The sequence below is a fragment of the Saccopteryx bilineata genome, chromosome 1 (genome assembly GCF_036850765.1).
Source record: "Saccopteryx bilineata isolate mSacBil1 chromosome 1, mSacBil1_pri_phased_curated, whole genome shotgun sequence".
Taxonomy (NCBI): Eukaryota; Metazoa; Chordata; class Mammalia; order Chiroptera; family Emballonuridae; genus Saccopteryx; species Saccopteryx bilineata.
In genome coordinates this window covers 319,992,631-320,011,031 of record NC_089490.1, presented here as the reverse complement: position 1 = coordinate 320,011,031, position 18,401 = coordinate 319,992,631, and the positions used below count along the sequence as shown (strand labels likewise).

Sequence of the window (18,401 nt, the reverse complement as noted above, 5' to 3'; positions counted from 1 at the left end):
TATATATTTTGCGGTTTGCATAAATTCATTCTTAGTGTTTTTTTTAATGTTTATCTATTTAAATAAGTTTTCACTTCATGAAAATGTAGCTAAGATTTCCTTAGAGCTCTTTGGGGTGTCCTCATGAAGCAGTAATGCTAATGTCATACTCTGGGTTTTTCAGGGAGTCTGCAAGCCATGGACCCACAGAAATAATCACAACACTAGAAAGGAGAATATTTGTAGGATGAAATCTAAGTAACAATTAGTAGATGTTCTTAATTACAGTGTTGATTTTAATTTAGATCTTACTACCACAGAGCATTTACAAGAGGACTGCTTTGGGGATGCCATATGTGGTTGAAAAATATGTATCACTCAGATTTGAAAGCAGGTTATCTCTCACAAACATTTTGTTTTAATATTGAATATTACCATTCTACCATCAAACAAACTTTGATTTGTGTATTTCAGGATAGTACCCAACCTGAGTAGGATAACGATGTGTTCTTTCTGTAAGGAAACTTAAATTACATCTCTATTTATTATTTACTCTTGACCCTTTTCTTATCCATAGTTCCAAAAATAGCACCCACCAACGTAAGTGGAAGAAGCGGAAGAAGGCACGAGCTAGTCATTGCCTGGGAGGTAAGAAAACCATACTCAGATGTCAGAACATGTTGGTTCCTTAGGAAGTAAAGCTGCATATCTAACATCTGTACTTGGTACAGAGAAAATAAGTAATTTCTGTTTATATCAGAAGAGGAAACACTTAGAGCATGGATCACTCAGATAAATATTGCCATCCTCACCCTTTCTCATGTTCATTCCAGGCCCCAGCTGACTTCTCTCCAAGTCTGTGGAACTGATATTTAATTATTTCACAGTTAAATAGAATCCTTTACTTATTTGGAGTCTAAAGACATTGGGAAGGAAGGAATTGACCTGCACTGAATCTGTGGCATAATGCCTTGGTTATCTCATTTATCCTACACAACAATTCGTTTCATGGGGATCCTTTTCCTTGTATGAAACTGAGACAGAGTTTAACTACACTGAGAAGCAGTGGAACTGGGTTTGATTACAGAACTTAATGTTCTTCCATCTCCCTCATCATGTAATCTCTAAAGTTCCTGGTCAAAGAAAAGAAATGTAAGAGGTTCATTTATTTTTCATGAAGCCACTTTCTTTTTCTGATGATAAATTGCCTTATTATTCGACATAGCTATGTAGCTCACAAAACTATGCCTTAGAATATGGAAATGGAATTTAAATGAAAATGTCTACTGGAGAAAACTAAACAAATTCCTGACAGGATCTAAGAACAATGATAAAATGTACAGAAAAACTTCTTTTCTCAATAAGAAATTTTCCATGAGCACATCTTCTGGGCTGATCTTATGTTCATTGCCTTCTTTTTCAATAAAACTTTTGTCATGTTTTTTATTTCTGCAGAGGTATTAACTTCCCACCACATGAACATCACTGAAAGCAAATCTCTCTCTAACTGGAATTGCCTTTTCTGTATCAGTTTTGTGTTGAAGGCAGCTCAAGCTGCTGTAACAAATATTGTATGGTCCATGTGGCATATAAATGACAGAAATGTATTTCTCACAAGCTAAAGACTAGAACCCATGATCAAGGCATTGGCAGGTTGAGGTCTAGTGAGGGCCTGACTCTGGTCAACAACCATTATCTCACTGTGTCCTCACACAACAGAGAGGCCAGAGAGCCATCGAGTCCCATTATAAGTGCACTAATCCCATTCATGGAAGCTCTTCCCTCATAACCAAATCACCACCAAAGGCCCATCTTCTAATAGTTACACATCAGGGGTTAGGATTTCATCATGTAAATTTGGGGGAATATAAAATTCAGTCTGTAGTACTATGTTTTGACAGTCTTTGTCTCTTTTACTCCACTCAATAGAATTTTTTATCAAATCAAAATAAAAAAAATAATTTTAGCAAATATTTATTATCTACCATGTGTCAAGCATTGTGCTAGGTAGTCACTGGTAACTGCTCCATTGACTTACTAGTCAATCACAATCAATCCTTTTTATGCTGTGCAATGAATGCCCATTTAACAAATTTAAATGTAAGATAAGCTGTATAGTACAGACATTTCTTGAACAAATACTGTATTCCAATTTTTTCATGTTATAATAGTAAAGCAGAAAAGCAATTGGAAGAAAAAAAAACAGTAGAAGAAAGGTCTTACATTAATGTCTCTGAGATTTTTCTATGTTCCGCAGAGCACTACCAATGACAAGATTTCTCCAGCCACCAGACCATATAACATTTTCCCCCAATACGTTAAATTCTAGCATGGAATCCAAGGACCTTTGTTTCTTATTCAGGACTAATGGGAGCAAATTAGTTTCACTTCGGGAGTTTTCAGTACTCTTGATGCTCTCTTTAAATACCAACTGATATCATTTAATTTTCAACAACTGCCAAGTGATAATACTATTGCTTTTAATGTAGTATAAAGATTTGAGTCTCTTTTTCTTTGGTTATGCATAATTTTTAAGAAAGACAAGTGCCATATGATTTCACTTATATGTGGAATCTAATGAACAAAATAAAGTAACAAAATAGAAACAGACTCATAGATAGAGAACAGACTGACAGCTGTCAGAGGGGAAGCATGTTGATGGTGCTGGGTGAAAAAAATGAAGGGATTAAGCAAAGGAAAATAAGCTCATAGACACAGACAAAAGTCTAGTGATTACAGGAGACGAAGGGGAGTGGGGGAGGTAGAAGAGGGTAAAGGAAGGATAAGCAGCGATTAAAGAAGACTTGACTTGGGGTGGTGAATTTGCAGTGCAGTCTACAGATGATGTATTATGGACTGGTACACATGATACCTATGTAATTTTAATAGCCAGTGTCACCTCTATAAATTCAATTTTAAAAAATTAAAATATTTAAAGTTTTGGAAGAAGTGGGTTTTTCAATCTATTATCTTGCTGATAATTAATTGTGTTTTTCTTCTTTAGCCAGTATCTGAAGAGTTTCAGAATGGGGAAGGCTTTGGCTACATTGTGGCTTTCAGGCCCAATGGAACACGTGGTTGGAAAGAGAAAATGGTGACATCCTCCGAAGCTTCAAAATTCATATATCGGGATGAAAGTGTACCTCCTCTGACTCCCTTTGAAGTGAAAGTTGGTGTTTATAACAATAAAGGGGATGGACCTTTCAGTCAAATTGTGGTCATATGTTCAGCTGAAGGAGGTCAGTTTATTATTTTTATTCAACATTTTAATATTATATTTTGTTGTATGAATACAACATTTTTGTACAAATATTAGAAAAATACAGATACACTAAAAGGAACATAAAACTCACCTAATAGTCTCACAACACTTTTTAGATATATTTTTTCCAAATAATTTTCATTTAAAAAATTGATCATTCTATTTAATGTTCTTCATTCCCTAATGATATATGGCAAATATCCTCCTACGATAATAACAATATTAGTAATGACTGTATTGTTAATCTCTAGATTAACATTTAACCAATCTTCTTTGGTTTGAAACTTAGATAAATTTATATTTTAACCAATTAATTGAAATTTATCTGAAATAAATTTATAAGAAGATTTCATTATATGACCAATAAATATTTATTTCTAACCTCATAGACACAACTTTGTACTGATAAAGAAGTTTCAGACAGCGCTTTCTGTTGAAAGTTGTTTGCATGTGACATCTTTCAGTCTTCTTGACAATGTTGCCTAATAGGCATTATCCCCTTTGTAGAGAAAGAGAAACTAAAGTTCAGGAAAGGTAAAAGTCACACAGCTTGTAATTGAGAATAAACTCAGGTCTCTGTAATCATTAAACCCTTGGTTTTTCTGTAGCACATGGCCTTCATATGTATAACTTCACGTGATTCTCAATATAAAACTACTAGGTAGGCAGGACGTGTTAGGCAGAATACCCATTACTCAGCTTTCCACATCTAAATCCTGGGTTCTGTTCAGTTCTAAAACAAAAACAGTTTTCCAAGTAAGAGGAAGCATGATAGAGCTTACCTATAAAATTAGTTGTTTTTTTTTCCTCAGTCCTTCTTCTAGTCACATGAAAAATTTCAATTGGCCCTCGGAGTAAAAATAATACCTTATATTCCCTAAATTTGACAAATGTTTCACACAGAGGCAGCACTTACTTGATCTTCTAAATAATTATTGTCTTTATAAACTGAAACTTTTACTGTCTGTGTGCCCACATTTATGACTTAAAAAAACTGAAGAAAACTATTAATCTTTTGGTACTGGAGTTCATAGAGGGATATAAATAAGGCCATTTGAATATTGAGGCAAAAAAGTAGTGTCTGATTTATGTAAGTTGTAGTTTTAGCAATACAGATTGCCTTGTATTTTTATAACATAGGGCCAAATTCTGAAGCAGAGGCAGAAAGTTTATCCTAGCATAAAAATGACCAAGAAACTGAAGAACCAAGTAACAAGAAGGAATTAAAGATGTTCTGATGAGAAATCTATGCACTTAACATCTCATGTTTCTGATGTGTTTTCAGATAGCACTGGTGCACCATATTAGTTATATTAACTCTTACAACCAATTTTAAAGTGGGAATCTCAAGTCCCAATCTACTTTTCAGGAAACTGAGACTCAGAGACATTAAGTAGCATGCTGAAATTGACTTCAGGAAGTGACAGACTGTAAATGAGGCTCAAACAGGTGGATACACTGCCCAGGATCCCACAGTTGTTGTGAACAGACATAATTTAATGATGCTAAAACTTTACTCATATTTACACAGACCTGAAATTTGAACCTAGGTCTGAATGACTCCAAAGCTCATACTTTTAACCACTACCCTATAATATCTCATCAGGAAATACAAATAATAATATTTTATTTCTGTATAACTGTATATAGTAATATTTTGTATTATGTTGCATCAAAATCTATTTTGAAGAAGCTGTTTTGTTCAAAAAGTGCTTACTTTTAAAGTTTCTTTAAAATTTCTTCCACCTACCAAGCACATAGCCTCAAAGGTTACATGCCCCTCAAGAACTTGAGGGGCGTGTGCACATTATGTGTATTAACACCAGTGCTGAACTTTAAGAAGTCCAGATTTGTACTTACCTTGTCAACTTGTGCCTTGGAATTAAATTCTAGCAGCTACCTTAAGTTCTTTATACTGTGTTTCCCTTAATTTGTAATGGCTTGCCTTCGGAACTTTCTCTTTCAAGCTAGATATAGGACATATGTGTATTTTCTTTCAAAGACACTGAAACATTTTATAGTAACGCTTCATTTAATTTGATAGACTGAAATATGAAAAGTATCAGGCAAATTAAATGTGGATAGATTCTTCCTCTGTTCTGAAAACAAAATTCAAACATATCTTTGATATTTGTTCACTAATTAAATTTACTAATTTGGAACTTTATGTGTAAATATGAGTAAAGTTTTAGCATCATTAAATTATGTCAACTAAGAAAGGCAGTACAGTGGAAGGAAGGGTTTCTGTCTGGAGTCAGCAAAGCCTGAGTTCAGTCTGCTCCCAATTGTGTGATCCTGGGCCATGTATCCACCTTTTTGAGCCTCACCTTCTGCCATTTAAAAAATGAGTCTTGCACTGGAACATATCCAAAAGCCATAACAAATGTGTCAATTTATTCTACATTTCTAAAATATTCATTTAAAAATTTTTAAAGCAATTTTAAATTTTATTTAGAAAATTAACTTTCACAGGGTGACATTGATTAATGAGAGTACATAGGTTTCAGGTGAACATTTCTATAGCATTTGAACTATTGATTATATTGTATACCCATCTCCCAAAGCCAAATCATTTTCTATCACCTTATATTTGTCCCTCTTTAAAGCCTTCCCATCACTCCCTCCCCCCTCTCCAATCACTCAAGTCCCCTTTCCTCTCCCCCACATTCCCTTTCCCCTGGTAACCACTTCACTTTTATCCATGTCCATGAGTCTCAGTTTTATATGTCACCTATGTGTGAAATCATACAGTTCTTAGCTTTTTCAGATTTACTTATTTCACTTAGTATTACTTTCTCAAGGTCCATCCAGGTTGTCATAATGTCATGTTACTATGTCATCATTTCTTATGGCCAAGTAGTATTCCATTGTATTTATGTACCACCTCTTCTTTATTCAATCTCTACTGAGGGACACTTTGGCTGTTTCCATGTCTTGGCCACTGTAAATAATGCTGTGATGAACATGAGGGTGCATGTGTCTTGACCAGGGGTCTCAAACTTGCAGCCCGCGGGCCGCATGTGGCCCGCTGAACAATTTTGTGTGGCCCGCAGACTAATCCACGAAGTTCAAAATATTTTGGATAAAATTAAGTAAGCCTAGGGGCCTACTTGTATTTTTCATTTCTCTAGCATCCTAGCTAGATATTAGCTTAGTTAACAGCAGTTGTGATGTGAACTACAGTTTCTGGTCATTTTGTGACACTGAGTAAATTGCATGTACGATTGTGCTTGTTGTACTGATTTTTTTTTGTTTTCAACTGCAGTGAGAAAAGTGTTGTGTAACAGTTGCCTTTTGTAGACCTAGTGCTGCCCGCCGAAGGGCTGTGATCTTGCTCTGCGGCCCACATGCTGAGTTGAGTTTGAGACCCCTGGTCTTGACGAACCACTATTTTTGAGTTTTGGGAGTAGATATTCAGTAGTGGGATTGCTGGATCATATGGTAATTTTATTCTTAATATTTTGAGAAACCACCATACTTTCTTCTATAATGGTTGTACTAATTTGCATTCCCACCAGCAGTTAATGAGGATTCCTTTTTCTCCACAGCCTCTCCCACACTTGTTATTATCAGTCTTGTTGATAATAGCCAATCTAACTGGCATAAGGTGGTATCTCATTGTAGTTTTCATTTACATTTCTTGAATTACTAGTGAAGATAAGCATCTTTTCATATATCTGTTGGCCATTTTTATGTCCTCTTGGGAGAAATGTCTGTTCAGGTCCTCTCCCATTTTTTAATTGGATTGTTTGCTTGTCTGTTGCTGGCTATCTGTTTTGTTGTCAGTTTTTTTGCTGGGCAGAAGCTTTTTAGATTGATATAGTCTCATTCATTTATTTTTGCCTTTGAGGTCAAATTTATAAATTGTCCTCTATGGCCAAGGTCCATGAGCTTAGTATCTATGTTTTCTTCTATGTAAATTATAATTTCAGGTCTTATATTTAGGTCTTTGACTCATTTTAAATTAATTTTTGTGCAGGAGGACAAACTGTAGTCAAGTTTCATTCTTTTGCGTGTGGTTTTCCAATTTTCCCAGCACTGTGTATTGAAGAGGCTTTCTTTTCTCCATTGTATGTTTTTGGCTCCTTTGTCAAAATGATTTGTTCTATATGTGTGGTTTCCTTTCTGGGCTCCAATTCTGTTCCATTGGTCTGTATGTCTGTTTTCTTGAAAATATCATGCTGCTTTGACTATCATGACTAGATAGTATAATTTGAAGTTAAGTAGTGTGATACCGGTAGCTTCATTCTTTTTCCTCAGGATTGCTTTGGCTTTTCAGGGTTTCTTTTGATTCCATACAAACATGGTAATTTTTTGTTCTATTTCTTTAAAAAATGACATTGGAGGCCTGACCTGTGGTGGCACAGTGGATAAAGCGTCGACCTGGAAATGCTGAGGTCGCCGGTTCGAAACCCTGGGCTTGCCTGGTCAAGGCACATATGGGAGTTGATGCTTCCAGCTCCTCCCCCATCTCTCTCTCTCTCTCTCTCTCTCTCTCTCTCTCCTCTCTAAAAAAAAAATGAATAAATAAAAAATGACATTGGAATTTTGAGTAGGGATTGCATTAAATTTCTATATTGCTTTCGGTAAAATGACCATTTTATCTATGTTGATTCTTCCAATCCAATAACATGGAATATTTTTCCAAATTATTGTGTATTTTTCAATTTCTTTCAATAATGTTTTGTAATTTTCAGTATATAGGTCTTTCACATCCTTTGTTAAGTTTATTCCTAGGTACTTAATTTTTTTGATTGTTGCTGTTGCAATTGTAAAAGGAATTGTTTTTTTTAGTTCATTTTTTGAAGTTTCATTGTTGGCATATAGAAAAGCAGTAAACTTTTGTATATTGATTTTTTATCCTGTGACATTATTGTATTGGTTTATTGTTTCTAATAGTTTTTTGGTGGAGCCTTTGGGACTTTCTATATACGGCATCATGTCATCTGCAAAAAATGATACCTTTATTTCTTCTTTCCCGATATGAATGCTTTTTATTTCTTTCTCTTGCCTGATCGCTCTAGCTAAAACTTCCAGAAATATGTTGAATAAGAGTGGAGAGAATAAACAGCCTTGTTTCATTCCTGATTTTAAAGGGAAAGCCTTCATTTTTTCACCATTTAGTATGATATTAGCTGATGGTTTGTCATATATAGCCTTTATTATGTTGAGGTATTTTTTTATTCTGATTTTATTGAGTGTTTTAAATATAAAGGGATGTTGTATCTTATTGAATGCCTTCTCTACATCTATTGATAGGATCATATGATTTTTGTTCTTTATTTTGTTGATGTGGTGTATTATTATGTTGATCAATTTCTGTATGTTGAACTATCCTTGGACTCCTGAAATGAATCCCACTTGATTGTGATATATTATTTTTTTAATGTGTTGTGTATTTCATTTGCTAGTATTTTGTTTAGGGATTTTGCATCTATATCCATTAGAGATATTGGTCTGTAGTGTGTGTGTGTGTGTGTGTGTGTGTGTGTGTGTGTGTGTGTGTGTGTATTGTCCTTGCCAGGTTATTGTCCTTGCCAGGTTTTGGTATGAGGGTTATGCTGGCCTCATAAAATGTTTTGGGGAGTATTGCTTCTTCTACTTTTTGAAAGACTTTGAGAAGGATAGATACCAGATCCTCTTTGAATGTTTGGTAGAATTCACTAATGTAACTATCTGGTCCTAGACTTTTGTTTTTGGGGAGGTTTTTGATAGTTTTTTCTGTTTCCTCCCTGCTTATAGGTTTATTTAGGGTTTCCACTTTTTTGTGGCTGAATATAGGATGATTGTATACTTCAAAGAATTTATCCATTTTCCCTAGGTTGTTGAATTTACTGATATATAATCTTTCATAATATTCTACTATTATCTTATGTATATCTATAATATTTGTGGTAATTTCTCCTCTTTCATTTTGGATTTTGTTTATATGAGTCCTTCATCTTTTTTCCTTAGTAAGTCTAGCCAGTAGTTTGTCGATTTTATTGATATTTTCAAATAACCAGCTCTTTGTTATATTAATTTTTTCTATAATTTTTGGTTCTCTATTTCATTTAGTTCTGCTTTAATTTTTACTATTTCCTTTCTTCTGCTAACTTTAGGTTGGCTTTGTTCTTCTTTTTCTAGTTCTTTAAGGTGTGATGTTAGGTTGTTTGCTTGAGCTCTCTCTTGTTTCTTGATATAAGCTTGTATGATTTAATCTTTCCTCTTATTACTGCTTTTGCTGCATCCTAGAAATTTCGATATGTTGTGTTGTCATTTTCATTTGTCTGTATATATCTTTTTTGTGTGTGTGACAGACACAGAGAGAGTCAGAAAAAGGGACAGATAGGGATAGACAGACAGGAAGGGAGAGAGATGGGAAGTATCAATTCTTCATTGTGGTACCTTAGTTGTTCATTGATTGCTTTCTCATATTTGCCTTGACTGGGGGGCTACAGCAGACCGAGTGACCCCTTGCTCGAGCCAGCAACCTTGGGCTCAAGCTTGTGAGCCTTGCTCAAACCAGATGAGCTCGTGCTCAAGCTGGCGACCTCAAGGTCTATAACCTGGGTCCTCTGCATCCCGTTTCAATGCTGTATCCTCTGCACCACCTCCTGGTCAGGCTGTATATATCTTTTGATCTCTGCCTTTATTTCTTCTTTGATCCAGTCATTTTCTAGAAGTATATTTTTAATTTTCACATTTTAGTGGGTTTCTTGACTTCCATTTCACAGTTGAATTCTAATTTCAAAGCTTTATGATCAGAAAATATGCTTAATATAATTTAAGCCTCCCTGAATTTGTTGATGTTAGTTTTGTGGCCCAACATATGGTCTATCCTTGAGAATGTTCCACGTACACTGAAGATGAATGTATAAAATGACATTTTGGGGTTAAATGTCCTATAAATGTCTAATATGTCCATTTGATCCAAGTGTCATTTAAGGCTGTTATTTCTTCATTAATTTTCTGTTTGGATGATTTATCTAAAGCCATCAATGGTATGTTGAAATCTCAAATATGATTGTGTTTTTGTCTGCTTCTATTTTTAAATCAGTTAGTAGATTTCTAATATAAGGTCTACCAGAAAGTTCTGTTTGTTTCTATAACAAGTTTCAACATGTAAGCACATGTTTATTTAGTGCATGTGTGCCTCTCTATTTTTATCACTTAATGTATACATACTCACGTAGCAAATTAACTAAAACAAAGTTGATTCACGTTAGTCTTATGTGTGAAGCGATAGTACCCATGGCTACTGATAAAGTTCATTTATGCCACTGTAATTTTTATGAATTTCAACAAGGAAGAAATGCTACAGAAGCATGTTTGTCATATCCACCATATTCCCCAGACTTAACACCCTCCAACTATCACTTGTTTTTGTCTTTACAAAATTTTTTGAAGGGCAAAAAATTCAAAAATGAAGAAGATATCAAACAACCACTGGTTCAATTTTTCGCATCAAAAGATAAAACATTTTTCAAAAATGGGATATACAAATTGCCCTCACGCTGGCAAGAAATCATTAATAATAATGGCAATTATATTATTTAATAAAGTTTATTGATGGTAAGAAAAATTTGTATTTTGTTTTATTCCAAAAACAGACAGAACTTTCCGGTAGACCTTATATTTTTGGTTCTCCCTGGTTTGGTGCATATATATTAAGTGTTATGTGTTCTTGATACAATGTCCCCTTTAGCATTATGAAACATCTATCCTTGTCTCCAGTTACTTTTGTTGTCTTGAAGTGAGCATTATCAGATATGAGTATGGCTACACCTGCTTTTCTTTGGATATTATTTGCTTGGAGAATCATTTTCCAACCTTTCACTTTGAATATACTTTTGTCCTTGCATCTTTGATGTGTCTCTCAAAAGCAGCATATGGTTGGGTTTTGCTTTTTGATCCAATCTGCTACTCTGTGCCTTTTATTTGTGAGTTCAGTCCATTTACATTTAGGGTAATGTTTGACACTTGAGGATTTCCTATAGCCATTTTATATTTTGTTTTCTGGTAGCTCTGTGTCCTGTTTGGTTCTTTTGTTGTTGTTGTTGTTTCTGTCAGTTTTATTTGTTTGGTGGTATTTCATATGTTTTTCCCCTGTCTCTTATTTTCTAAGCTGTATGTTTCAGTAGTGGCTTTTTTGTGAGTGAATACTATTAGGCTAAGAAAAAAATGTTCATATATACAAGACTCTTGTCATATAAATGCTTCTGCACTCCCTCCTCCTTTGCTTCTGCAGACCTTTATTCTCTCCCCTTTTATTTTATTGTTGTCACAGATTATACTTGTTTTTATTATGACCTTGTTGAAGCTTTTACTTGTAGTTTTGATTTGTTTTGTTCTTTGGTCTGATCAAATGACCCCTTGAGTATTTCCTGCAGTGGGAGTTTTCTGGTGATAAATTTTCTCAGCTTATATCTGTAAAAGTTTTTCTTTCTCCTTCATGTTTGAAGGATAATTTTGATGGGTATAGTATTCTTGGCTGGTAATTCCTCTCTTTCAGTGCTTTGAATGTTTAGGTCCTCTCTCTTCTGGCTTGTAGAGTTTCTGCTGAAGAGTCTGATGATAACCTAATGGGTTTTCCTTTATATGTTATGGTCTTCTTTATCCCAGCTGTCTTGATCATTCTTTCTTTGTCATTGATTTTTGACAATTTTATTATGATGTGCCTTGCCTTAGGTCTGTTGGGGTTGTGGTAACTTGGCATTCTAATTGCTTCTTGGATTTGACGCTCTAACTCTTTCCATAAGTTTTGGAAATTCTTATCAGTTATTTGTTTGAATGGCAAATCAAGACTTCAAACAGTCTCTACTAGGTAAAAAGATCACAGCTGGAGAAGCCTACAAGTCATAGAGAATAATGGGTAGGCAGAGAAGCATAAGTCATATGCTTCAACAAGATAAATCCTCTGATAAAGTCTTGGACAAATAGAAAGTAATCAAATTACTGGATGCAGAGTATAAAATCATGATTTTTAGGATGCTTAAAGATCTCAAAGCTACAATGGATGGACTTAATGAACACTTCAATAAAGAAATTGAAAGCATCAAAAGGGACATAGAAATCATAACATGTTATTTCTCTCTCTCATCTTCTTCTGATATACCCATTATTCTTATATTGCTCTTTCTTATGGAGTCAGACAATTCTTGTAGAGCTCACTCAGTTTAATTTGTGATTCTTTCCTTCTCTCTGTAGCATCTCTAGTTGTCTGACTTTGATATCACTGCTTCTTTCCTCTATCTGGCTTGTTCTATTAGCTAAACTTGATACCTCAGTCTTCAATTCACATATTGAGTTCTTCATCTCTGTTTTTAAAGTTTCAGTGTCCTTGGTGAGGTATTCATTGTGTTCATTAATTTGTTTTCTGAGCTCATTAAGTTGCCTATTGGTGTTTTCTCATATCTCATAGAGTATTTTCAGAACTTCAGTTTTGAGTTCTCTATTGTTTAACTCCACGGCTTTCATGTAATTAAAAATTTTTTTCTAGAGATTTTTTATTTTCTTTCTGAAATATATCTCTGTCTTGTGTAACCTTGGTATTCAATTCTTTCTTCCTTTAGTTCATTCAGTGTATGGATCTTTCAGGCACACCTGTGAACCCAGCTGGGGTTCCTTCACTGTGTTATAGTTGTTCAATATGTTTAAATTTCAAGGGGAGAAATCACGCTGCCATTACTCTGACATCATTTCTCATTTAAATTGTAATTGTCCTGGAATAAGCGTAATAATAAATCCACTTTTGTCATATAACAAAAGGAAGGAAATCAACACCTCTTTTTAGACACTTGGCAAATATTTTACTTGAAAAGGAATAAGCATTTTCAAATTGAGCCATTTTTAAAGAATCAAGGCCTTTAATCAACTCATAAAACAATATAATATATTGTACTCATGCTAGTATGGATGCCTCTCCTCTATGTCTATGGATGTCCATTTAGATTCTCAGCATACCTTCATCATCATACTCTTGCCCAAGAACCAAATGATTTGAGACTGTACCTCATAAGACAAATTCTGCATCTTTGTTTTTTTCATTAATCTAGCTCATCTGTTTATTACCTTAAAATCTCTCCTTATTTTAGATAAATGTATGTAAATAACAGGATGAGTAAGACTAGATATCTATTTTTGTTTATGGGCATAGTTCTTCCTTTGCATAAGAGAGATGCCCAATACATGCCCAGAGCTGACACCAAGTCAGGAAGAAAACATGTGCTAGATACTATGTCAAGTGCAACCAACACAGTTCATGTTGATTGGAGGGAGCACAAGATACAGGGATATCAAGACACACCATACAGTCCTATTTCTCAACCCATTTCCCACTAGCACATCAATGATGAATGACTTTTACATCCAGAACACTCTTCCACAAGTGTTTATGTGCATTTCCTATACCCACTGTCTTGATGTTTTCCTCTCAAGAAAGCCTGTTGAAATCCAAGTAAGAATTAATCATAACAAAACTTTGAATGTGATCTGTTATTAATAGCATTAGTCATTTCTACATATTGATACTTGGGAAATAGCTCTAACTCATGATTCTGAGAGTGGTTGTCACCCCAGAGGTGTCCAAAAAGCTCCAAATGGGTCTTCTGTTAATATCCTTGAGCATTTGAAACCTTCCAAGATTTCCACAATAAAAGTTACCCTGAATTTCTCTGTCAGTGCCAAGCAGCATCTGACATAAGCCTGGAAGGAGAGATATTCTGCCTGCCGGAACTTCCATGCATCCTGTATGTACGGTATGGGGCAAAAGTAGGTTTACAGTGACGAATGCATGAAACATAGAGTTTACCTTTGTATTATTATTTATTAATAATTGTATTATTTTCCATATAAACAGTAAACCTACTTTTGCCCCATCCTGTATATCAGTTATCTATACTGTTTAAACCAAGCAAGAATTACATGCATTCTAGCCTTGATTGACTACAGGTACTAGGGTATGGTATAATCTTATACAATACCTTCATTTTGGAAAGAATTCTGATATTTTTAAATAATAGCAAAGTTTCAAGAAAAATGATTTTAAAATACATGGTAGAAATGATAATAGTGGTTACTTTTCAAAATGAAAAATCAGATTGACTTTTACTTCCATATTTCTAGAAATACTTATTTGTCAAACTTAGATCCATTTTCCACTTAATTTTTATTACTATAGCTTTGGAAAATGAGGGAACCTAATCATTAAATTATATCTAATAGAAATGTATGGAACCACTTAATATAGATTAATTATAGATTAAAATATTTGTTTATTTTTTATGTGCTTTAACTTTTTCTAGTTTGAGTGTTTTTTTTAATTTTGTTTTGTATATAAAATATGTTCTGCTTTTATTTTTATTAAAACCAAAAAACCTCTCCTCATTTTCAGAAAATGATGTGCAATTATCTCCTTGCAAATGGAGCTACCAGCTCAAATTAAAACCCAACATTCATGAGGTGTTATTTTTCTGATCAGTTTTTAGCTGAAAAAGAGCTCAGTGGGATTTAGATGAACTTGAAAATTAATAAATTGGCATATTAGTCCTAAAATACAAGAAATAATTTCCTGTCTTTGCCAGCTGATCCATTTGGATTAGTGCCTGTGAAAGTTCAACTACAGCTGTCTTTGCTGAATTTTGAAATAATGAAACCATAACTCTTCTCTCAAAGAGTTTATTAAACTCTGCTTTGATTAATGCTGTTGCCCACTGCTCCTGGGAAGTCAGATGTATAATCAATATTACAAGCACATCCCCCCATATTACTTGGAGAACTCCAGCTGCTAGGTCACTTAATACAAATGTATCATCTAAATTCATGAACATGGTAATGCTGTTCAAAAAATTTAATCTAACAGAAACTGAAATCTATCAATCAGTCTGTCTATTTCATATGCCACGGTTGGAGTGAAGTTAGCCAGGCCCTAATTATAATATCATCATAAGTAGAGAGAGAGAGATCTTTTTTAAGTTAAGTCTTTTAGTCTATTAGACATAACACTAGTTCCATGATTCCAAATAGATTCCTGAATTTTCATCAAATCACCTGAGTATAATAGAAGAAGGGAGGGTGGCAGGAAACATCCTGTGATTTACAGGTCAGGAGAGTTTTAGAGATGCCTGAATGTAACAGGATCTATGAGGAGCAGTGCAGCTGTGGTTCAGATTTATCAAAAATTCTATGAAATAAGATTGAAAGGAGTTGATAGTAAGTTTGTAGCAGGTTAAATAGGAGATAACAAGAGTCTTGGTGGTTTCTGGCAAGATTTAGAGAGCCCAAGTGAGGATCCCAACGTCAGTAATCTTGAGAAAAGTCAGGAGTGGAGGATCAAGGAGAAGAATGAGCATAGCAAAGGGAGAGTCCCAGGTGTGTATAATACAAATGTGCACACAGAAGCAGGACAGGTGATCAGGCCCTACCACCTTGTTCAAATCCTCTCTCCACCCTCTAGCAGCTGTGTGACCTTGGGCAAGTTGTTTATCCTCCCTGCTCATCAATTTCCTCATCTGAAAACGGGGATAGTGATACTAGGATTGTTAGAGGATTAATACATTTAAGGAATTTTAATGAGGCTTGGCAATTATTACCTTTGTTTTTTCTTTTTATGTTCTTTTTTTAAAATTTTATTACATTCATAACTCTGTCAGTTATTTGGATATAATTGAGCAGCAAGAGAGAATGAACAATATATGCTCCCTGTAAAGTCTCTTTTGGGCCCCCCAAACTGACTGTAAGAGATGGAGAATGATCTGGCCACTTCCTAGGTGCCCATTTAAAAGAACACTTGAGAACTGAGTCCAAATTGGGGCTCTTGCAAAGCTGGAAGTAGAGTTTTGATATGTCACATTTTCATCTATAAAATAAGGACTCAGATTTAAAACATAGATTTATAACTCAAAAGCCTACAGAGGTTAAGCAGAAAATATACATGAAGGCATCTATGGCCATACCACCCTGAACGCGCCCGATCTCGTCTGATCTCAGAAGCTAAGCAGAGTCAGACTGGTCAGTACTTGAATGGAAAAATATACATAAGTGAAGTAATCTCAGTGTGATCAAATAGGGAGTAGTAGGGATTCGGGCACTGTGACAAGGATGTGCCCTGACTAGTGGGGCCAGCTGATAATTCTCCTCCACCAATACCTAGGAGGTCAGGCTTGATATTGCCCTTTTCCAAAGGAAGCCAGAAATTTTTATTTTTATATGAAATACTGAAACAAATTAAATACGTGATTTTGGCAAACAAAATATGACTGAAGACAAACTGGCCATCCATTTGTGAGTTTTGATTCAAATGTCTTTGGGAAAATTTTTCTAGTTGTGATTTTCCATCACTCTGTTACAATGAGATACCGAATATAACAGCTAGATCCTGTCTAAACCAGGTAGCCTGTGATGGAGTCATGTACTCGTGCCTAAAGGCACGTGTTTGATCCACACAAGAATTCTCACTGGGCTATAAGTAGCACATACTGAATCTTCTGGAGGTAAACTGACTAAGATTACAATTTTACATGCTAAAATTTCCAGTTTAGGTATTATGTTGGTATAATATGTGCATCTAATTCTGATATTATTTCTATCTAGAAAGTGAAACAAATAAAAAATGCCTCTTCAGTTCTTGTTTGATTCATTTACCTGCATTTAATTAGGTGCAACTATAATGTTTAGCCTGTAAGAATGGAACTGTGAAATGTCAGCTTGGGTCTGACCCTGATTTAAAAATCCTCAGAGCTTATAGATAGAAATTCGGATACTTATTTGGAAAATGGGTTTTTGAATATTTTTTAAGTTTTTCTTTTTTTTTTTTTCTTCAAAACTTTTGTGAAGTCCTTAAATGTATGTAGTGCTACAGAAAGTTGATAGAGCAATACTTTTGTTCTCTAGAGTTGGAAAGAGAGAGAAAGGCTGCCATCTAACCACATATTTTTGTGCTTCTGAAGTAATTTATCACCCTGCAATCTTCTTTGAGAAAGTTGTAATTGCTTTAATAATATAAAAGCTTAAAGAAGGCATTTGGCATACAAATCTCCGCAAAGCATTCATTTCCAAGATAAGCACAACTGCTTCCGAAGAGCAAATTTACCCTAAGTGTGGCTGTCTTTGAAACCTGTGAATCATATCCTAAATTCTAGAGATCAGGTTGTACACATCTTAAGGACATGAGCATTTCCTTTCCGTTACTTGCAAAATCAAGAATCTTAACTCTTATGACATAGTAATGAAAATAGTTTTGTTGCAACTCCTGACCTGAATTTTAGAATAAAATAGAGGTAGAAGCTTCTCCCAGAAATTTTGTTTTTTTAAAATCATGCAGATGCATAAATCATTGGCAGTTGCAAAGTGAAATGAGGAAGACCACTAGCAAAAGAAAATAATGTAATGTCTTTTACATTGAAAGAGTGCAGAATGCGAAATTACAATTTATACCTTGGCAGGATTTAACATCAGCTTTTGTGTAAAGATCAATGTGAGTTTACCAAAGCACTTTGAATTAACACGGTTATAGCATGTGATTCTAATGAAAGAAAATCATTGCTCAGTGCAAGCATATACCTTTGAAACAGTCTTGTGGACTATTCTACAGGACCGAGAACAGACATTTTGATTGATATTTCTCAAGTAATACTATAGATAGGCTCTCCAAATAGATGTGTGACCACCTTCTATTACAGAATGAAAAATCTTAAAAAATGGTTAGAATTCCTTTGATAGCTCTCATAATGACATTTAAAATTTTTATCTAGAACTCTATCTTTTAATAGAGTAATCTGAGCTCTTACCAGTAATATGGAGTTAATATCAAAGTCTACAATTTTGTATAGGACAGGAGTGTTTTAAATCAAATTTGTACAGGACTGTTTGAACTAATGTATGGCCTTTATTCTGCCATTTCATTTAACGTGTGTTTGTGACACAGTATTTATGATTCTGCAATGTCAAAGCTGGAAATAGTTTGTTCCTCACAGAGAGTGCGACCCCAAATAAAGTGCTCCTCTTGATGGATGCCAGTAAGACATGGTATATGTGACAAAAAAATAGTACGAAAGGTCACTGAGCATAGCAACAGCCCCGAGAACTTCAGGGCCTTTCTTTTTCATTCTGCACCTGTCTTAAAAGTCAACCCATGCCTTTTAAATATCATGATTCATAACATATTCCTTATATAATCATG

At 34.6% G+C, this 18,401-nt stretch overlaps 1 protein-coding gene across 2 annotated transcripts in view; it reads left to right on the top strand.

Annotated features, from left to right (window-relative positions):
• The window catches only part of CNTN5 (contactin 5), a 1,332,234-nt gene that overhangs the window by 1,266,449 nt on the left and 47,384 nt on the right, over positions 1-18,401 (top strand). For both annotated transcript variants that reach the window (XM_066253673.1, XM_066253671.1), the window contains 2 exons: positions 557-627; positions 2,984-3,218. In XM_066253673.1, the coding sequence (XP_066109770.1) occupies positions 557-627; positions 2,984-3,218 (306 nt within the window). The remainder of the gene's footprint in view (positions 1-556; positions 628-2,983; positions 3,219-18,401) is intronic.